Source organism: Pan troglodytes, chromosome 10 (genome assembly GCF_028858775.2).
Source record: "Pan troglodytes isolate AG18354 chromosome 10, NHGRI_mPanTro3-v2.0_pri, whole genome shotgun sequence".
Lineage (NCBI taxonomy): Eukaryota > Metazoa > Chordata > Mammalia > Primates > Hominidae > Pan > Pan troglodytes.
In genome coordinates, this window is record NC_072408.2 from 127,785,829 (window position 1) to 127,807,756 (window position 21,928).

Here is a 21,928-nt window from a genome sequence, read left to right on the forward strand (position 1 = left end):
TTTTTGTATTTTTAGTAAAGACAGGGTTTCTCCATGTTTACCAGGATGGTCTTGATCTCTTGACCTCGTTATTCACTCGCCTTGGCCTCCCAAAGTGCTGGGATTACAGGTATGAGCCACCGCGCCTGGCCCATTTTTGTATTTTCAATAGAAGCGGGGTTTCACTATGTTGGCCAGGCTGGTCTTGAACTCCTGGCCTCAAGTGATCCGCCTGCCTCAGCCTCCCAAAGCACTGGGATTACAGGCATGAGCCACTGTGCTCGGCCTCCTGTTTTTTTTGTTTTTTTTTGAAGGCAGTATCACCCAAATAAAAATAACTTTATATTTTTTTCCAGATATAACTAATAAATGTTCATGTTACAAGGTTCAGGGCTCATCCTAACACTTTAGAAGGCCTAGGTGGTAGGATGACCTGAGTCCAGGAGCTTGAGACCAGCCTGGGCAATGTGGTGAGACCCCATCTCTAAAATTAGAAAAATTGGAAAACAAAAAAAAAGAAAGAAAGAAAGAAAGAAAAAATCTTCGAGTGCAGACTCAGAAATCTGTGTTTCTAACCCCTGGTCCAGGGCATTCTGATGCCGTAGCTCTGCTCCAGTGAGTAGGGAAGGCTCACATTGCTGCGGGCGGCAGAAGAGGACAGCAGGAGATTCTGACCAGGAAGATCTTGAAGACAGCAGCAGCTTGACAAATGGAGGTTTCCAGGTAGAGGGAGCAGCTTGCACAAAGGCACAGAGGTGAGACGGTTAGGGGTATGTTCTGGAGATGGCAAATAGAGTGGGTGAGGCCTGGGTATGGAGGGGCTGTGCAAGATGAGGCTGGAAAGATTCAAATCGAGGAGGGCTTTGAGTGCTAGGCTAAAGCATCAAAATGTACTCTTGCCTCTGGCATTTATTTGCAAAATAGTGGTACACGAGGTAATTGGAGGTGATACGGTACATGTAGGAAGAACATTCTCTTTTCAGTCCCTTCTAAAGTGCTTACATTGAGGAGAAAGTTTCAGTTAGTTGCTAGTCTATCTTTAACAGCCCTCTGAACACTGCCTCATTTCCTTTCAACATAGAGAAACCCTCCTTAGGCTTAGGGCCTTAGTGTGAAACAAGAACAAGTGTGAATGCCTCATTTCCATGTCTGAATGACTGCTTGCTATTTATGACAAGGGATACTCTTTTTCTTTTTTTGAGACAGAGTCTCACTCCGTCACCCAGGCTGAAGTGCAGTGGCACGATCTCGGCTCGCAGCAACCTCCGCCTCCTGGATTCAGGTGATTTTTGTTCCTCAGCCACCCGAGTAGTTGGGATTACAGGCACATGCCACTATGCCTGGCTAATTTTTGTATTTTTAGTAGAGACGGGGTCTCACCATGTTGGCCCTAGCCTCAAGTGGTCTTAAACCCCTAGCCTCAAGTGATCCTCCTGCCTGGCCTCCCAAATTGCTGGGATTACAGGTGTGAGCCACTGTGCCTGGCCGGGATACTGTTTTTTTGAGTATTAAAATTATATAAAGCTTTTCTTTTCTTTTTCTTTTTTTTTGAGATGGAGTTTCGTTCTTGTTCCCCAGGCTGGAGTACAATGGGGCGATCTCGACTCATTGCAACCTCCGCCTCCTGGGTTCAAGCAATTCTCCTGCCACAGCCTCCCGAGTAGCTAGGATTACAGGCATGAGCCACCACGCCCAGCTAATTTTGTATTTTTAGTAGAGACGGAGTTTCTCCATGTTGGTCAGGCTGGTCTCAAACTCCCGACCTCAGGTGATCTGCCCACCTCGGCCTCCCAAAGTGCTGGGATTACAGGCGTGAGCCACCGCTCCCGGCCAAAACTTTTCTTTTTAAAATAAGTTTAGTTTTAAAAAAGTGAGTTGACAGGAGCAAAACTGCTAAGTAAATAATGCAAAAGGCAGTGGTGCTCAAATATGGGAAAATAATATGCAGGTGATACCAGATTCTTGCCTTTGGGAAATGCAGACCCAGGTCCTCTTGTCTTTAGAGCTCACCGGCAATGCGAGGTGTTTCAGGTAGAAGGAACAGCATCAGTGGGGTGTTGGCTAGTGTTTAACAGCTGGCTCTCTGAAAAAGCAAAATAAAAAACACACACACCAAATCTGATGGTCTGTTTCCATGATGTGAATACCTCCAGCTGGGCCGAACTGACATCACTGAACACAGTGGAAAGTGATGACTGCAGTTGTCTCTTCTGGGAGCTTCAACACAGTACAGGCTGACAAAAGAGGGCAGGGAGTAAGGGCAGGTGGTGGGAGTGGCCTCTACGCCAGAGAAGGGAATGGAGAGGTCAGGCTGGCTAGAGAGTGGGGTTGAGTCGTCCATGCCCTTGAATGCCAGGATGAGGGCTAAAGAGTCAAATGGAATGGGTGACTTCATATGCAGAAGTTTTTACAAGAGAAGAGAACTCAGTTTGGCCAAGAGGAGTGGGGTCGTCATGTTGGTAATCACGTAATGGTGATCGTTCAGTCATGCGGAATGCTTTCAAGGTGTTGGACACTGTTCATTTTTTATTTTTAGTTTTTGAGGCAGGGTCTCACTCTGTCGCCCAGGCTGGAGTGCAGTGACGCAATCTTGGCTCACTGCAACCTCTGTCTCCTGGGTTCAAGCGATTCTTCTGCCTCAGCCTCCCTAGTAGCTTGGATTACAGTTGTTTGCCACCACGCCCGGCTAATTTTTGTATTTTTAGTAGAAATGAGGTTTCGCCATGTTGGCCAGACTGGTCTCGAACTCCTGATCTCAAATGATCCACCTGCCTCGGCCTCCCAAAGTGCTGGGATTGCAGGTGTGATCCACCACACCTGGCTGCTTGCAGGGTGTTGGACACTGTGGATATCACCTCATTCATTCTCCTAACAACCCAAGAGAAGAGGAACTGAGGCAAAGAGAAGTTAAGCAAGTTGCCCAAGGCCATACGGCTAGTAAACGGCAGAACAAGGCTCAAACCCAGGCACTCTGGCTCTAGAGTGTGTGTTCCTAACCACTGTGCTCTAGCACCTTGGAACCTTAGTCTCTTCATCTGCAAAATCAGCACTGAGGTGACAAGGCCAACAAGCAGAGGGTTGGAGTTACCCAGAACAAAAACAACAACAAAAGTAATAGTAACACATATTTGGTCAAGGCTTAGATTCTGGCATCATGGGGATCTGGGTTCAAATCCTAATTCTGCCTTAGCCGATTAGGGTCCCTATCCTCTTAAAGCCTTGGTTTCCTTATCTGTAAAATGGGGATATCATGAAGCTGTTAGATGTTAAATGAGAAAATGAATGAGAAAATTGCATGTACTGTCCATAAAGTTGAAAAGATAATAGGGGTGGGAAGGAGAACACTCCGAGTTTGAATGCAGGTGGGCCCTGGGACGTTGTCTGGACTGAAGGACAAGGGTCAGTTGAATTGCCAAAGAGCTCTGAGACTGGCTGAAGGGACACTCGTTTTGTGCTAGCTGCTAAGACCAAGGGGAAGCCTGTGCCTCGCCCGAATTTTAGTCTTGCAAACAGCTGCTCACCCAGTAGGAGAGAAATGTGATAAAACTCACAGCCACCATTTATTGAATATCTACTATGCCCCGGGACACAGCAGACTATTTTAGAGAATTTGCGAAGGAAACACAGTGACATCTGTTGGACACCTTGCAAACTACCAGCTCAGGATAGTTAAGTTTGAATGTTAGATGGAGGGAACTTCCTTTCCACAATGACATGATTTTGTAAAGCTGAGTGTATGGCAGTTGTCATGATTAAAAGCAAGTGCCATGCAGAAGTTATTGTGTAACAGGAAATGAGGGTGATAGCGTCCCATCTAATCTCAAGGTTTGAGTAGCTGTGGACAGCCCAACAGGCACAGGCCTCCCGTTAGTACATCCATACGAGAAGTTAAGAATGAGTGAAAATAGTTTTTTTTTTTTAATTTATGTGCATTATTTTTTTCAAGCAGCTACCTTGTTAGGACATACTTAATAGTTATCTTGGCCTACCTACTGCACTTACTAAACAACTGTTCACTTTTTAATTTTTAATTTTCAGATTTTTTTGAGACGGATTCTTACTCTATCGCCCAGGCTGGAGTGCAGTGGCATGATCTCTGCTCACTGCAACCTCCGCCTCCCGGGTTCAAGCTATTCTCCCGCCTCAGCCTCCTGAGTATCTGGGACTACAGGTGTGCGCCACCACACCCAGCTAATTTTTGTATTTTTAGTAGAGATGGGGTTTTACCATGTTGGCCAGGCTGATCTGGAACTCCTGACCTCAGGTGATCCACCTGCCTCGGTCTCCCAAAGCGCTGGGATTACAGGTATGAGCTACCGTGTCCGGCTGTTCCTTTTTTTTTTTCTTTCTTTCTTTTTGAGATGGAGTTTCTCTCTGTCACCCAGGCTGGAGTGCAGTGTCATGATCTCAGCTCACTGCAACCTCTGCCTTCCGGGTTCAAGTGATTCTCCTGCCTCAGCCTTCCGAGTAGCTGGGATTATAGGTGCCCACTGACAAGCCTGGCTAATTTTTGTATTTTTAGTAGAGATGGGTTTTCACCATGTTGGCCAGGCTGGTCTCGAACTCCTGACCTCAAGTGATCCACCCACTTAGGTCTCCCAAAGTGCTGGGATGACAGGCATGAGCCACTGCGCCCAGCCACTGTTCGCTTTTTTTCTCAGTGATTCTCTAGTCCATTGCCTTAACCACTCACCATGACTACAGCTCTTATTTGCAGTGACTCTCAAGAATGCAAATGCAAATGCCATTCCTGACCTCGAGTTAATTCAGCTTTGTCCCCTGAGCATGGGGGAAAGGCAGGCTGGGGGCTGGAACTTTCTGCTTGTGTACCTATCTCTTTAGACTCTGGAGGCTCCTCCCCAATCTCTGTCATTGCCTCTCCAACCAAATCCACCTGCCGTCCCAGACTCAAATGCTCAGCCACCTAACTGCCTGAGGACCCAGCAGTTAATGAGTTTACATGCTGGGGGCAGGAGTCAGGGCCAACCCTCCTTGGTTCCTCTGGCTCCCTGGAAAGGGAAAGTCACCAAGAGGCGGCTGCAGGCAGCAAAGAGAATAAGCAGGAGAACCTCAAAGCCACAAAGGGACAGCACACAGCATCTTCCCTGTTTAGCCTGGACTTGAGAATGCTGTCCCCAGCAGTAAGCTGCTCAACCTCAAAGCAACTTGCGCGGGGGTTTACCAAAAAATGCACTTGGCCGGGCACGGTGGCTCACGCCTATAATCCCAACAGTTTGGGAGGCCGAGGTGGGTGGATCTCTTGAGGCCAGGAGTTTGAGACCAGCCTGGCCAACATGGTGAAACCCTGTCTCTACCAAAAATACAAAAATTAGCCAGGCATGGTGGTGTGTGCCTGTAGTCCCAGCTACTCAGGAGGCTAAGGTAGGAGGATTGCTCGAACCCAGGAGGCAGAGGTTACAGTGAGCTGAGATCGCACCACTGTACTCCAGCCTGGGTGACAAAGTGAGGCTCTGTCTCAAAAATAAAAATAAAACATAAATGCACTGGAGGAAAGAGGGTACCACTCTCCTTCAGGCGGGGGCTGCTAACTTGTCCTGCACAGCCCGTCCGCCTGCCTCAGGTGGACTTAAAGCCCAGCTCTGAGGTACTCTGAGCAGTCATTTAACCTCTCTGAGCCTCTCTTTCCTCCCCTGCAGAAGGGGGATTATAACAGTTCCTAATTCATGAGTTGTTCTTGGAGTGAAATACATTACTGGCCAGGTGAGATGGCTCATGCCTGTAATCCCAACACTTTGGGAGGCTGAGGTGAGAGGATTGCTTGAGCCCAGGAGTTCGAGACCAGCCTGGGCAACAAAGCAAGACCCCCATCTCTACGAAAAGTAAATAAATAGGCAGGGTGCAGTGGCTCACCCCTGTAATCCCAGAAACTTGGGAGGACGAGGTGGGCAGATGGCTTGGGCTCAGGAGTTTGAGACCAGCCTGGGCAATGTGGCAAAATCTTGTCTCTACAAAAAAATACAAAAATTAGCGAGGCATGGTGGCACACGCTTGTAGTCCCAGCTATTGGAGAGGCTGAGGTGGGAGGATCACGGGAGCCCCAGAAGCATAGATTGCAGTTTGCCAAGATTGTGCCACTGCACTCCAGCCCGGGCGACAGAAGGAGACCCTGTCTCAAAAAACAAACAAAAAAGATAAATATATAAATGAAGCTGGGCATGATGGTGCGTACCTGTAGTTCCAGCTACTTGGGATGCTGAGGTGGGAGGATTGCTTGAAGCCAGGAGTTCTAGGCTGAAGTGAGCTATGATCATGCCAGCCTGGGTGACAGAGTAAGAATCTGGCTCTTAAAAAAATAAAAAGTAAAATGGAACAGGTGAAGTTATTTTCTTTAATTTTTAAAATAAAGTTATTTTTATAAATAAAATTTTAATTTAAACCAAATTATTTTAAACTAAATATAACATTATATTTATATAATATATAAATAATATTTTAATTAAATCTAATTTAAAATTATTCTAAATGTTAACTTTTTTTTTTTTTTTCTTTGAGACGGAGTCTCGCTCTGTCCCCCAGGCTGGAGTACAGTGGCGCGATCTCGGCTCACTGCAAGCTCCGCCTCCTGGGTTCACGCCATTCTCCTGCCTCAGTCTTCTAAGTAGCTGGGACTACAGGCACCCGCCACCACGCCCGGCTAATTTTTTGTATTTTTAGTAGAGACGGGGTTTCACCATGTTAGCCAGGATGGACTCAATCTCCTGACCTTGTGATCCGCCCGCCTCGGCCTCCCAAAGTGCTGAGATTACAGACGTGAGCCACCGTGCCCGGCCTAAATGTTAACTTTTAAATTGTCTTTTTTTTTGAGACAGTGTCTTGCTGTATCACCCAGGCCAGAGTGCAGTGGCATGATCTTGGTTCACTGCCACCTCCGCCTCCCAGGTTCAAGCGATTCTCCTGCCTCAGCCTCCTGAGGCTAATTTTTGTATTTTTATTACAGATGGGGTTTCACCATATTGGTCAGGGTGGTCTCGAACTCCTGACCTCAGGTGATCCACCCACCTTGGCCTCCCAAAAGTGCTGGTATTACAGGTGTTAGCCACCACGCCCGGCCAAAATTATCTTAATTTAAAAATTTAACTCAATATATTTTTTAAAAATTATCATTTCAAGAAGTGACATTAGCCATCTTTCAAGTGCTTGGTAGCCACATGTGGCTGGTGGGTGAGGGCAGGGCCTGTTTTTTTTTTTTTTTTGAGACGGAGTTTTGCTCTTGTTGCCCAAACTGGAGTGCAATGGCGTGATCTTGGCTCACTGCAACCTCCGCCTCCTGGGTTCAAGCGATTCTCCTGTCTCAGCCTCCTGCGTGCATCACCATGCCCAGCTTTTTAAATTTTTAGTAGAAATGGGGTTTCATCATGTTAGCCAGGCTGGTCTCAAATTCCTGGCCTCAGGTGATCCACCCACCTTGGCCTCCCAAAGTACTGGGATTACAGGCGTGAGCCACTGTGCCTGGCCACAGGGCCTGTATTTAGATGTTTGCTATTTTGTTCAGCACAGATTATTTTACATTAGTTAAAAAATATTTTTTGAGGCCGGGCATGGTGGCTCACACCTGTAATTCCAGCACTTTGTGGGGCTGAGATGGGAGGATCTCTTGAGTCCAGGAGTTTGAGACCAGCCTGGGCAACATGGTGAAACTCCGTCTCTACCAAAAATACAAAAAAAAAAAAAAATTAGCTGGGTGCGGTGGTGCACACCTGTAGTCCCAGCTACTCGGGAGGCTGAGGTAGAAGGATGATTTGAGCCCAGGAGGCGGAGGTTGCAGTCAGCCCAGATCATGCCATTGCACTCTAGCTTGGGCAACAGAGCCAAACCCTGTCTCAAAAAATAAAAATAAATAAAAATGAAAAAAAAATCAGAATTGCACACCTGAAATGGGTGAATTGTATGGTAAGTATATCTCAATAAAGCTACAACAATATTTTTATGGATTTACATACCATCAAACTCGCCCTTTTAAAATGTGCAATTCATTGGGTTTTAGTAAAGTCACAGAGTTGTCCGATATCACCACAATCAATTGTAGAACATTTTTATCATCCTAAAGAAACCCGGCACCATGGAGCGGCCACTCCCCATTCCCTTCTCCCACCCAGGCCCTGACAACCACAAATCCACTTCCTGTCTCTATGGATTTGCCTGTTCTGGACATTTCAGATAAATGGACTCACACACTATGTAGTCTTTAGTGACCACTTTTTCACTTAGCATCATGTTTTCAAGGCTCATGCATGTCGTGGCATGTACTGGAACTCCATTCCTTTATATGACCAAATAATATACCATTGCATTGGCTGGATGCGGTGGCTCATGCCTGTAATCCCAGCACTTTGGGGGGCCAAGGCGAGGGCATCACCTAAGGTCAGGAGTTCGAGACTAGTCTGGCCAACATGGTAAAACCCCATCTCTACCAAAAATACAAAAATTAGCTGGGCGTGGTGGTACATACCTGTAGTTCCAGATACTCGGGAGGCTCAGGCAGGAGAATTGCTTGAACCCGGGAGGCGGAGGTTGCAGCGAGCCAAGATTGCGCCACTACACTCCAGCCTGGGCAACAGAGCGAGACCCCCATCTCAAAAAAAAAAAAAAAATATATATATATATATATATATATATATATGTCTATACCATTGCATGGTCAAGCCATATTTTGTTTATATATTCATCAGGTGATGAATATTTATGTTTTTTCCACTTTTTGGCTCTTGTGAATAATGTTGCTATGAGCATTCATGCACAAGTTTTTGTATAGACATCTGTTTTTAATTCTTTGGGGTTTTGCATTCATTTTAATTTTTAAAACATATTGCATAAAAATGCTATTTACCTTGATGACTGGGTTTTTTGGCACTCCCTTAAAATTTGCACCTGGGCTGCCAGGCATGGTGGCTCACGCCTGTAATCCTAACACTTTGGGAGGCTGAGGTGGGCGGATAGCTTGAGTCCAGGAGTTTGAGACCAACCTGGGCAGCATGGCAAAACCCTGTCTCCACAAAAAATACACACACAAGGCCGGGCACAGTGGCTCACACCTGTAATCCCAGCACTTTGGGAGGCCGAGACGGACGAATCACTTGAGGTCAAGAGTTCAAGACCAGCCTGGCCAACATGGTGAAACCCCAACTCAATAAAGAATACAAAAAAATTAGCCGGGTGTAGTGGTATGTGCCTGTAATCCCAGCTACTCCGGAGGCTGAGGCAGGGGAATCGCTTGAACCTGGGAGGCGGAGGTTGCAGTGAGCCAAGATCGCTCCACTGCACTCCAAGCCTGGGTGACAGAGTGAGACTCTGTCTCAAAAACACACACACACACAACCCAAACACACACAACACACACACACACACACACACAAAATCAGCTGGGTGTCGTGGTGCGTGCCTGTAGTGCCAGCTACTTGGGTACTTGGGTGGCTGAGGCGGGAGGATCACCTGAACCCAGGAAGTCAAGGCTGCAGTAAGCCATGATCGCGCCACAGCACTCCAGCCTGGGTGACAAAGTGAGAACCTAGCTCAAAAAATAAAAAAATAAATTTGCATCTGGGGCAAGTGTCACACTCATCTCAACTCAGTCTCACCTTGCATGTTTTCTGCCTTGCTGGCTGTATGACCCTGGACAAGTTACTTGACCGCTCAGAGCCTCGATTTCCTCCTCTATAAAATGGGGATAATCTCTGTACCTGCTCACAGTTGGTAGCAGAATGCAATGAAGTGAATTCGCCCTCACAGAGCCAGCACTGTTCTTGGCACATGGTAATCTTAACATATTTTTTCCTACAGGGAGGGAGGCCTGGTGTCAGGCCGGGAGTGGGGTGGAAGGGTCCCAAAATGGATGGAAGGGCCCCAAAATGGCCGTGAGCGTCCTCTGCCCTTGAGAAGAGCTAGCCCAGCTGTCTAGAGCTCCCTGCTGCTGCCGCTCTCGTAAGCAGCAAGCATTTTTGGCTCTCCTGTCTCAGCATGATGCCCCTACAAGGTTCTTTCGGGGGTAGGACCCAACGCTGCTCTCCTGATGGCCTCCCTGGCTCCCAGCACCTTCCATCCCAGCTGCTCAGGGCCCCTCACCTGCGCCTCCCCCACCCTCCCCTCTGCCCACTCCCATCGCAGGCCATAGCTCCCTGTCCCTCTCCGCTGCCATGAGGCCTGCACTTTGCAGGGCTGAAGTCCAAAGTTCAGTCCCTTCGCTAAGCACACGGATAAATATGAACCTTGGAGAATTTCCCCAGCTCCAATGTAAACAGAACAGGCAGGGGCCCTGATTCACGGGCCGCTGGGGCCAGGGTTGGGGGTTGGGGGTGCCCACAGGGCTTGGCTAGTGGGGTTTTGGGGGGGCAGTGGGTGCAAGGAGTTTGGTTTGTGTCTGCCGGCCGGCAGGCAAACGCAACCCACGCGGTGGGGGAGGCGGCTAGCGTGGTGGACCCAGGCCGCGTGGCCCTGTGGCAGCCGAGCCATGGTTTCTAAACTGAGCCAGCTGCAGACGGAGCTCCTGGCGGCCCTGCTCGAGTCAGGGCTGAGCAAAGAGGCACTGATCCAGGCACTGGGTGAGCCGGGGCCCTACCTCCTGGCTGGAGAAGGCCCCCTGGACAAGGGGGAGTCCTGCGGCGGCGGTCGAGGGGAGCTGGCTGAGCTGCCCAATGGGCTGGGGGAGACTCGGGGCTCCGAGGACGAGACGGACGACGATGGGGAAGACTTCACGCCACCCATCCTCAAAGAGCTGGAGAACCTCAGCCCTGAGGAGGCGGCCCACCAGAAAGCCGTGGTGGAGACCCTTCTGCAGTAAGGAGCCCTGCCCCGTCCCCGCTCCCAGGAGAGCCTAGAGGGGCCCCCCTCAGCTCCTAACGAGCCCCCCTTCTGAGTTGAGTCCCCATGACCTTCAGCCTTTAGCCTAGTTGCTGGGAAGGGGGACAGGGCCCATGAGAGCCCAGGGGTCCTTGCTTGGAGGTTTGAGCCTCCAGCCCCTGAACTGCTCCTCTGCAGAGTCCCAAATCCCATGAGCCCAGGCCTTTAGCCCAGTCCTTGGGCAAGGGGGACATTCCCCAGGGGGGTCCAAGATGGGAGAAAAAGCAGGTGAGTTCACAACTCAAATGCCTGGAGAACTGGGAGGTGGTGGAAATTTTTAGCCACTCTGATCATTTATACTCTCCAGACCCTAACTCCTGCACTGAGTCCTCAGTGGGTAGGCTCCGGGGGCCAGGAAGCACTGCCAGGGAGGAGGGCCCGAAGCTGGGGTTTGGGGGCTTTCCTGGCCTCCTAGGGACTCATGCATTTAGTCAGGGAAGCCCAGGTCTTTCTTACCTGAGGCAGACAGAGCCTCGAGGTGGGAGCTGCTCCCCTTTCCTGTATGGCCACAGGCACCCCGCCTCACCAGCAGGCGCCATTAGAGGCTGCCCGTTCTACATCCCCATCCGCTGGCGGACTCCCCGTCTCCTGGAGAACTGGGTGGGTCCGAGCTCGATGCCTCCCCTCTCCTCAGCAGAGCTGACCTAGTTACTAATTACCCACGTGCTTTATTATTTCTCTTTTGTTTTATAAATTTATAAACGGCAAAAGGCTCTGATAAGGTCTGTGATCATTAACTTGTAGGAATGGTGGCCTGGAAAGATCTGGGCCAACCCACCTCCCACCTAGTGGGGGTGGGGGATGGGGGTGTGGGGGAGAAGGAAGGATGGCCTGGGGGCTACAGGGGCCACCCCTCCCCAGTGGCTCCCTGCCCTCCACCCTACAGCGCCTGCTTGAGGAGGTTCACTACTTCCTGGGCGCTGTGCTGAGGTTTCACAGAAATAATTTCCCTTCATGCTGAGGAGTCCTGGGCAGAAGCTATTGGTGACTCTGCTTCACAAATGGGGAAACTGGGGCTTAGAGCCGGGAAGGAGCTGGACTAAGTTCACCAAACTGAGGCCCCAAACCTACTCTGTTCGGTGCTCTCAATTGCTATGACCGGGGACCAGAGGCCTGCAGGGGGTGGCCAGGGAGTCAGAGAGAGACCGAGCCCCAAAGATGCTCCAAAGGGGCCCATCTCTTTTCTGTCCAAGGTCCTGATCCCAGCTGGGGTGGGGGAGGGCTGGTGGATTCCTGCTTTCCCAGAGGCCTCAGGGAGCCTCCCGAGGGCCTGGACAGGGGGCAGGGGAGCAGTCAGGGCCCCCTGACTTGGCAGGAAGAGGAGGGCAAAGGACTTCAGAGCTGCAGGGGAGGGGCAAAGAGTCAGGCATCCCAGACCCAGGGCGAAGGCAACCCGATGGGGTGGGGCTGGGCCTGACCTGCCCGGGGCCCCAGATGGGATTGGGGGCTTTGGGGTGAGGGTGGGGGCAGGGGATGCTTTCTTACCTGGCTGAGTGAGCTCTCTCGGTCAGCAGCCCCCTTTGGTGGGATGGTGGGGTTGGGGAGGCTTGATCCACAGCATTTGAAGGGGAAGCAGAGGTCAAAGTGCTTCCTAGGGACCAGCAGAGACCTGGAAGCTGAGGCAGAGAGTGTAGAGAGAGGCCACTGGGGGAGATGGACAGAGAAGCTGGGAGAAGCAGAACGGAGGAGCCAGGGGGGCGGGGGCTCAGACCCAGCTGGGAGAAGGGGCACGGGAGAGAATGAGGCGCCCCAAGCTTGCAAGGAGGCTGGAGTGCTTCCCGCCTGCCCCGATTGGGTTTTCTTTAATGCTAACAGCATGCTATTTACTTTCCATTTAAATTTGAGATGTTGCTATAAATTATCAACCAGCTCCTTGTTCCTGCAGAGTTTATAACTAACTACCTGGGTTACTTATTGTTCAGGTAACAAAAGGGATCGGAAAACGCCCTGAGTGAAAAAAGTGGGGCCTCCAGTGTCAGGGTCAGGAAAGGAGCCAGGGACAGAGGGGCGGGGGACCCCTATTGAAGGCCTGGGCCATCAGGGAGGTTGAGGCTGGGAAGACGGTACAGAGGCAGAATGTCTAGTAGAAGCTGTTTCCCGGGAGAAGTCAGTGTCTGGGAAGAAGCCGGGATGGGTCCTGGGTCCCAGGCCTCCCTGGGGTGCCTCATGTTGGTGGCCACAGCAGGAACCTGAGCTCTTTCTTCAGATCTCCCCCTTAGCTCCCTGAGTGACCTCGGGAAAGTCTGTTCCTCTCCTTATGCCTCAGTTTCCCTCCCTGGCCAAGGAATAAAGTCCAAACTCCCTGCCTTGGTTTCGTTCCCCTCCCTCCACCCCACCAAATTCCTGGATCTCTTCCCAGGTCTTTCTCTTCCTTGCTGCCTTTGCTGCAGTCATTTTGGCTTTGCTGTTCTCAGTACCCCAGGCCAATTCCCACCCCAGGGCCTTTGCACGTGCTCTTCCTGCTGCTCAGAACCTCTTTCCAGATCTTCCCATGGCCGATTCCTTCTCCTTCAGCTCCCTGATTGCTCCATCCAAAAGGGGGCCCCACCCCTGTCACTCTCTTCCACTGCTGTTGTTTACTTTCTCTGGTTCCCTGTCAAGACTTGTGATCATCTGATTTGTTTGTTTTCTATCTCCTGCCATGAAAATAGAAGCTCTTCAAGGACAAGGCCCGTGTTGCCTTATTTACCACTTGTACCCACATCCTGCCCAGTGGCTGATGCACAGCAGGAATGAGTGAGTGACTGGGATTCTCTGAGGCCCTGAAGACATCTGCTGCCCTGTTGGTCAGGGCCCAGCAGCCTGAGACGTGGCCAAGGGAGAAACTGGGACCCAGAGTTCCTTCCTGGGTGTCCTCCCGGGTCCTTTCTGTCCCTGATCAGCTCAAACCCCAACGTGTTTCTTTGTTGTTGTTGTTGTTGTTATTTTTGAGACGGAGTCTCGCTCTGTTGGCCAGGCTGGAATGCATGGCGCGATCTCGGCTCACTGCAAGCTCTGCCTCCTGGGTTCACGCCATTCTCCTGCCTCAGCCTCCCGAGTAGCTGGGATTACAGGCATGCACCACCACACCTGGCTGATTTTTTGTATTTTAGTAGAGATGGGGTTTCACTATGTTGGCCAGGCTGGTCTCAAACTCCTGACCTCAGGTGATCCGCCCGCCTCGGCCTCCCAAAGTGCTGGGATTACAGGCACTCAGAGCCACTGCCCTCAGCCTTCAAACCCCAATCTTGAAGTATTCTGATCCTGCCCATCAGGCAGCATCAGGGCACTGAGACTCAAGAAAACAGTAGCCACGGGGAGGGGGGGGACAGAGGATCTGACGTCCCCAACAAAAGCCAGACTGCCTGCATCCTAATCCTAGCTCTGCCCCTTTCTAGCTTGAGCAGGTGATTTTATACTTCTGAGCCTCAGTTTCGTCTGCAGGGTAGAGATGACAATAGCCCTTGTCCACAGGGTTAAATGGCATGGCACTTGTAGAGTAAACATGTAGTAACTGCAATATACAGCAGTTATTATTAGTGATCCCATTTTACAGATGAGCAAATTAAGGCTGAGAGAGGCAGTGCCTTACTGAACGAAACTCTTCCAAATGACTGAAGGCAAGCCAGGACTTGGACCTGGGTCCTCCTACCTCACGCTCCATACAGCAACCTCGAGGTCACACTTTCCCCTCCCCAGTCATTCCTGCTGTTTAAGTTGACCATCAACTCACTTCCATACAGTGCTTTGGAGTTCACAAAGGGCTTACAAAATGCGCTAAGCTCATTTTTTCCTCCTCCCCATCTCTGAAGTCTGAAATATCATTAGCCCCATTTCACAGATGCAGAAACTGAGGCACACAGAGGTTAAGCAAAGAATCAAGGCCAGGTCTAAAGCCCCCACACTGAGAAGTCAGCTCCCCTCCAGATGTGGAGATGAATACCACAACCTTGCATGCCCTGAAACCCCAGGGGCCAGAGGGCAAGAGGCTCAACGCCTCGGACATCCGATTGACCCCGGAAAGGGTAGGAGAGAGAGGAGGAAGATGTGGGCGGGTCTTCACTTCTCCTGGGCTCTGCTGTGTGGGGCCAAGGGTCTCCAGGGCTGCATTGTTAAGATGATGATGATGACAATATTATTCCACAAATTCAGCACTTACTGTGCACCAGGCATTGCCCTAAGTTCATCCTCCCTATTTGAAGCTCATTTAATTTTCCCAGTAGCAGTGTGAGGTAGGGGTGGATTTACCCCACGTTACGGGGCAGATGTGGGTCATGCAAGAGCACGCGCGGCTAGGTCACAGTGGTGGGATTTGAACCCACATTGGTTTGACTCGCAAACCCATTAGAGTCAAAGAAGGAGATGCCTGGAGACTTGTCCTCTTAGTTCTTTCCTTTTTCTTTCTTTTTTTTTTTTTTTGAGACGGAGTCTCACTCTGTTGCTGGGGGTGGAGTGCAGTGGCGCAGTCTTGGCTCATTGCAACTTCTGCCTCCCGGGTTCAAGTGATCCTCCTGCCTCAGCCTCCTGAGTAGCTGGGACCACAGGCATACACCACACCCAGCTAATTTTTGTATTTTTAGTAGAGACAGGGTTTCACTGTGTTGGCCAGGGTGGTCTCTAACTCCTGACCTCATGTGATCCACCCACCTCGGCCTCCCAAAGTGTGGGGATTACAGGCATGAGCCACCACGCCCAGCCTTGGCCTCTTAGTTCTGAGCTAGGACAGTTGGAGAATCTGCCCTCAAAAATAGTCAGGCCCTTGGAGACTCTGTGTGTGTGTGTGTGTGTGTGTGTGTGTGTGTGTGTGTGTGTGTGTGTGAGAGAGAGAGACAGAAGAGAGAGAGTGATAGCAAGGGAGTGGGGGGTAGGGAGAGACAGACATTGATTCAGTAGGTTCTAGAAAAAAGTGGCACAGGTGGCTTCTCCCAGAAAAGGGAAAGACATGCCCTCTTGGTTCTCTGTCTCCTAACTGGCATTTAAAATTCACTTTTTTGTTGTGGATTTTTTGCCCAACTCTACTAGGAATTGTTTAAAAGTGGAACGTTCGTATCAGCTCACTTTAACAGTTTGCTTTCCATTTTCACATTCAAAAGCCTGTCTTCGGTTTCTAAGGGTTGCACATGTATTTGTGCAGGGTGGCTGGCCTTTGTTTTATTTTCAAGTTCAGCTTAAATTTGACCTGGCATGAGAGAATGAGAATGAGAGAGAGAGAGAGAGAGACAGAGAAAGAAACAGACAGACATGGAATCAGATGGACAGGGGCACATAGAAAATCTTTGGTTTGAGCCCAGGAGAGGCTCTCAAGAGGTGAGAGGAAGACTGACCCTATTCTCTTTGTGGGAGAGAGAAGGGAAGGAGGGAGGAAGGGAGGACACAGGAGGACACAGCACAGGAGGGTGATGGCTGCAGATGGGGGAGGGGAGGCATCAGGCAGCCTGGCTCTAGGATCAGATAAACATGTTTGCCACAGAGCACCAAGCTGGACTTTGTACTGCCCTTCCTTCTGAGCTCTGACTGGCACTCAGCAAAGCAGGGAGATGAAGGAGAGAGGATCCTAGGAGCCCCGGAAAGAAGGGAGAGAGAGAAGCTAGGGAGAGGCCTGCGGGGGTGGGGTGGTCCTGGCAACATGAAATATTTTTGAGTCCCAACTAGATCACCTTGCACAAGTGACTGCACCTTTCTGAGCCTCAGTTTTTTCCTCTGCAAAATGGGCACACCGTCTACTTCCTAGGGTTATAAGATGTAAGTGGCCAGTCCTCAGCACGGTGCCTGGCTCACAGTAAATCCTCAAGAAACATGAGTTCTCAGACTTTTTTTTTTTTTTTTTTTTTGAGACAGGATTTCACTCTGTCGCCAAGGCTGGAGTGCGGTGGTGCGATCACAGCTCATTGCAGCCCCGACCTCTCGGGCTCAAGAGATCCTCTTGTCTCAGCCTTCTAAGTAGCTGGGACTACAGGCTTGTGCCACCACACCTGGCTAATTTTTCTATTTTTTGTAGAAACAGGGTCCCACTATGTTGTCCAGGCTGGTCTCAAACTCCTGGGCTCAAGGAATCCTCCCACCTTAGCCTCCTGAGGAGCTGGGACTACAGGTGTGCACCACCATGCCTGGCTAATTTATTTATTTTTTTTTATAGAGACAGAGTCTCACTATGTTGTCCACGCTGGTCTTGAACTGCAGGGCTCAAGTGATCCTCCCACCTCAGCCTTTCAAAGAGCTGGGATTACCACCATGAGCCACCATACCCGGTTTACAATTCAGTTTTAAATATTATATATGCCAAGGTGGAAGGATCACTTGAGCCCAGGAGTTTGAGACCAGCCTGGCCAACATAGCAAGACCCTGTCTCTACGAAAAAAAAAAAAATAGAAAAAAGAAGAAAAAGTACAAAAATTAGCTGGGCATGTTGGCATGTGCCTGTGGTCCCAAGTACTTGGGAGTCCGAGGTGGGAGGACCAATTGAGCCCAGGAGTTTGAGGCTACAGTGAGCTATGATCACGCTACTGTGCTCCAGCCTGGGAGACAGAGCAAGTAGCCTCTAAAAAGAAAAATAAATAAATAAAAATAAATATTGGCTGGGCACGGTGGCTCACACCTGTAATCCCAGCACTTTGGGAGGCCAAGGCAGATGGATCACCTGAAGTCAGGAGTTTGAGACCAGCCTGGCCAACATGGTGAAACCCTGTCTCTACTAAAAATATAAAAATTAGCTGGGTTTGGTAGCGCGCACCTGTAATCCCAGCTACTCAGGAGGCTGAGGCAGGAGAATCGCTTGAACCTGGGAATCGGAGGTTGCAGTGAGCTGAGCTCGCGCCACTGCACTCCAGCCTGGCCACAGAGCAAGGCTTTGTCTCAAAAAAAAACTAAATAAAAATAAAAATAAATATCATGTATGCATATATAGTATATATTACGTAATTTACAAAGTACACAAGGACAACAGAGAAAACTGTCCTTCTCACTCCCATCCCCAGCACCCCGTTCTCCTCTGGAAGGAACCAGAGTCCCCAGTTCCTTGCGTGCCCTCCGGTATTTTACACGTGCACAAATATGTAGAAATCCTCTTTTACCTCACTTCAAATTATTCATAAATAGCAGCACAGCAGACACACCAGATAAACTCTGCTCCATCTGGGCACACAGAGCTTCCTCAGCGGGGTTTTTTCAGTGGTTGCATTGAACAGATGCACCTCCATTTAGTTAATCAGTATCCTTTTGCTGGGCTCCTTGGTGGCTTCCAATCTTTTGCTATGGCAAGCAACGTGGCAAGGAATTGCCTTCTACTTGTGCCATTTGTCACCTGTGCCAATATTAAAAGCCACAAATTCTAGAAGCGAATTGCTCAGCGAGGCCTGGGAGAGCACAGGCTTTGGAATCACGCAGACCCAAGTTCAAATCCCAGTCTGCCTGTTTCAGTGCTGCTGTATTGAGCTGTATTTATCTGTAACTTTTTGTTTGTTTGTTTGTTTGTTTTTTGAGACGGAGTCTCACTCTGTTGCCCAGGCTGGAATGCAGTGGCACGATCTCGGCTCACTGCAACCTCTGCCTCCCGGGTTCAAGCAATTCTACTGCCTCAGCCTCCCGAGTAGCCGGGATTACAGGCACCTGCCACAATATCTGACTTATTTTTTATTTTTATTATTTTTTTCGTAGAGATGGTTTTCTCCATGTTGGCCAGGCTGGTCTCGAACTCCTAACTTCAAAAGACGCGCCCACCTTGGCCTCCCAAAGTGCTGGGATTACAGGTGTGAGTCACTGCACCCAGCCTATCTGTGACATATTGGTAATATAAGTTCAGGAGAGGGAGAGAGAAAGAGGCGGGGATTGAGACAGAGCAGGAGAGGAGGAGAGAAAATTTATATGGCTCAGGCAATCTGATCCCTTCTGTTCCCCCACAGGGAGACCCACAGCAGAGACATGACTCACAGGTGGCATTGGGTCCCTTGAATCTCTCTGGTGGGAGAATCTCAACCCACAGAATAGGATTCCAGTGTTCACATGCATTTTTGGTACTATGAGGCCTCTGAATGTCAACCCTGTCACCTGAGACTCTGTTGAAAAACCAGCCGCGGCCGGGCGTGGTGGCTCACGCCTGTAATCCCAGCACTTTGGGAGGCCGAGGCAGGCAGATCACGAGATCAGGAGATCGAGACCATCCTGGCTAACACGGTGAAACCCCGTCTCTACTAAAAATACAAAAAAATTAGCTGGGCGTGGTAGCGGGCGCCTGTAGTCCCAGCTACTCGGGAGGCTAAGGCAGGAGAATGGCGTGAACCCAGGAGGCGGAACTTGCAGTGAGCCAAGATCGCGCCACTGCACTCGAGCCTGGGTGACAGAGTGAGACTCCATCTCAAAAAAAAAAAAAGGAAGAAAAAGAAAAGAAAAACCAGCCGCCTGTTCTGGTGCTGTGGGGAAACAGGCCTGGCCACAGCTAAGGATGCAGATTTTCAGGAAGCATTTTTAAAAAAATATATATATATATATACATATACATATATACAGAGAGAGAGAAGCCACTGAGGCCCACAGAATTTGCATCATTTTATTCCTTGTCCAAGGTCACAGGACAAGCAGAGTCCCACCCACCTGAAAGGATTCAGTTCTAAGACAGCCTTTAGGGCAAAAAATCACAAAGTTGATCTATCTATCTATCTATCTATCTATCTACCTGTTTGCACCCTAATCACTGGCAGTAAATGCACTTTTTTTCTTTTCTTTTCTTTTTTTTGAGACAGGGTCTTGTTCTGTCACCCAGGCTGGAGTAGGTGTAAAATTGGAGAATCCATATTTCTTTCCTTGTTTTCAGATTTAATGCTTTCCTTTCTCCAGCAGGTCTCCTTCGTCCATCCATCCATCATCCATCTACCCACCCACCCACCCATCCATCCATCCATTCATCCATCCATCCATCCATCCATCATCCATCCACCCATCTATCTGTCCATCCACTCTACCCTACCATCCATCCACCAGTCCATCCATCTATCCACCAATTCATCCATCCATCCACCCATTCACCCATCCATCCATCCACCCACCCACCCATCCATCCATCCATCCATCCATCCATCCATCCATCCATCCATCATCCATCCACCCATCTATCTGTCCATCCACTCTACCCTACCATCCATCCACCAGTCCATCCATCTATCCACCAATTCATCCATCCATCCACCCATTCATCCATTCGTCCATTCACCCATCCATCCACATATCTTCATCTGTGTTGTGTGTCTGTGTATCCATGTTTCTAAACCTTTATCTGTTCCAGTGTCTGTGTCCATAGGCCTGTGTCCACGTTTGTCATGTGTGTGCGTCTACAAGTCTCTGTCCTCATGACCATGTGTCTGTGTCCCTGTGTCCTGGCATAAATGACCATACCTCACTGTCCCTGAGTCCATGTGTAGGCCCCTGGGCTCCATAACTGCTTTCATGCACAGTCCCCACCCTCAGGGTTGACAAGGTTCCAGCACCCAGGACCGCAGCCCCCCCTATGGGGAGAGACAGCCCTTGCTGAGCAGACCCTGTCCTTGCCCTCCTCCCAGGGAGGACCCGTGGCGTGTGGCGAAGATGGTCAAGTCCTACCTGCAGCAGCACAACATCCCACAGCGGGAGGTGGTCGATACCACTGGCCTCAACCAGTCCCACCTGTCCCAACACCTCAACAAGGGCACTCCCATGAAGACGCAGAAGCGGGCCGCCCTGTACACCTGGTACGTCCGCAAGCAGCGAGAGGTGGCGCAGCGTAAGTAATGACCCTACCCCGCATCTTCCCTGGGAGGGCCCAGGACTCTCCCCTAACTCATAGGTGGGGGCTGGAAGCTTCACCATCCCCATTACACAGACAGGTAGATGGAAAGGAAGTCAGTGGGATTCAACCTGCATTTATTACCTATTCTGCGCCAGGCACTCTGTGGGACGGGAGTAGACTTGGTCCTGAACATCCAAAGATGAATGAAATGGGTCCCTGCTTTCTTTTTCTTTTTTTAGATAGAGTTTTGCTCGTATTGCCCAGGCTGGAGTTCAGTGGTGCGACCTCAGCTCACTGTGACCTCCTCCTCCCAGGTTCAAGCAATTCTCCTGCCTCAGCCTCCGGAGTAGCTGGGATCACAGGTGCCCACCACCATGCCTGGCTAATTTTTTGTAGTTTTAGTAGAGACGGGGGTTTCACTATGTTGGCCAGGCTGGTCTTGAACTCCTGACCTCAGGTGATCCACCCGCCTCAGCCTCCCAAAGTGCTGGGATTACAGGCGTGAGCCACCATACCCGGCCTGGGTCCCTGCTTTCTCAGAGCCCATGGTTAAGTGGGAAAGTGGGAGAAAAGCTCATTATGATCCAGCGAGTCATGTATTAGAATGGGACAACAGCAGCCACAACAACAACAATAATGGCTACTATTTATCATGCATTTTTGGGGTGCCTGGTCCAGTGCAGAGTATTACACAAAGCATTTCAGGGTGCTGAGCTGACTGTCGACTGGGGAGTAACCTGTTCTTCCTCAGGAAGGCAGAGGTATCAGGAAGGCTCACATTGCAAATATGACCTTTAGAATACGACCTTTAGACTAGGTCTTAAAGTGGGAGTTGAATTTTGACCCATGGAGACGCAGGGAAGGGTGTTTCAGGCAGAAGGAACAGCATCAGTAAAGGCTCAGAGGCAAGGTCTACGCTCAGGAAATCCTCCACTGCAAACTCAGGAAGCTCTGGGAGCCCTATTACTCAGGGAATGGTGGGTTTTCTTCTCCAGGCCTCATACCCCACCAAATCCCAAGGGCACTGTCACCTTCCAACCTCCATCTATGTGTGACAATTTTTGACATTTCTTTTATTAATTATCCAGGTTAATTTTTTTTAAATTTATTTTTATTTTTTTGAGACAGAGTCTCGCTCTGTCGCCCAGGCTGGAGTGCAGTGGCGCGATCTCGGCTCACTGCAAGCTCCGCCTTCCGGGTTCACGCCATTCTCCTGCCTCAGCCTCCCGAGTAGCTGGGACTACAGGTGCCCGCCACCACGCCCAGCTAATTTTTTGTATTTTTAGTAGAGTCAGGGTTTCACCGTGGTCTCGATCTCCTGACCTCGTGATCCGCCCGCCTCGGCCTCCCAAAGTGCTGGGA

At 49.9% G+C, this 21,928-nt stretch overlaps 1 protein-coding gene and 1 long non-coding RNA gene across 8 annotated transcripts in view; one reads left to right on the forward strand and one right to left on the reverse strand.

Annotated features, from left to right (window-relative positions):
• On the reverse strand, positions 1-12,700 carry LOC107967661 (uncharacterized). 5 transcript variants are annotated; one of them, XR_008538389.2, is made up of 4 exons: positions 12,319-12,659; positions 8,450-8,572; positions 6,170-6,283; positions 1-2,062 (listed from the first exon to the last, which is right to left on the reverse strand). It is a non-coding gene; the product is annotated as an uncharacterized LOC107967661 (long non-coding RNA). The 5 variants fall into 5 exon arrangements; XR_008538390.2 differs by lacking the exon at positions 12,319-12,659 and adding an exon at positions 11,290-12,305; XR_008538387.2 differs by lacking the exon at positions 8,450-8,572 and having other exon boundaries at positions 12,319-12,657.
• The window catches only part of HNF1A (HNF1 homeobox A), a 23,978-nt gene continuing 12,216 nt past the window's right edge, over positions 10,167-21,928 (forward strand). Inside the window, exons 1-2 of one of the 3 annotated variants that reach the window (XM_009426412.4) lie at positions 10,167-10,770; positions 20,361-20,560. In XM_009426412.4, coding sequence (XP_009424687.2) covers positions 10,445-10,770; positions 20,361-20,560 — 526 coding nt within the window. In that variant the 5' untranslated portion in view covers positions 10,167-10,444. The remainder of the gene's footprint in view (positions 10,771-20,360; positions 20,561-21,928) is intronic. The other 2 variants (XM_001148615.7, XM_016924393.3) reach the window with 2 other exon arrangements.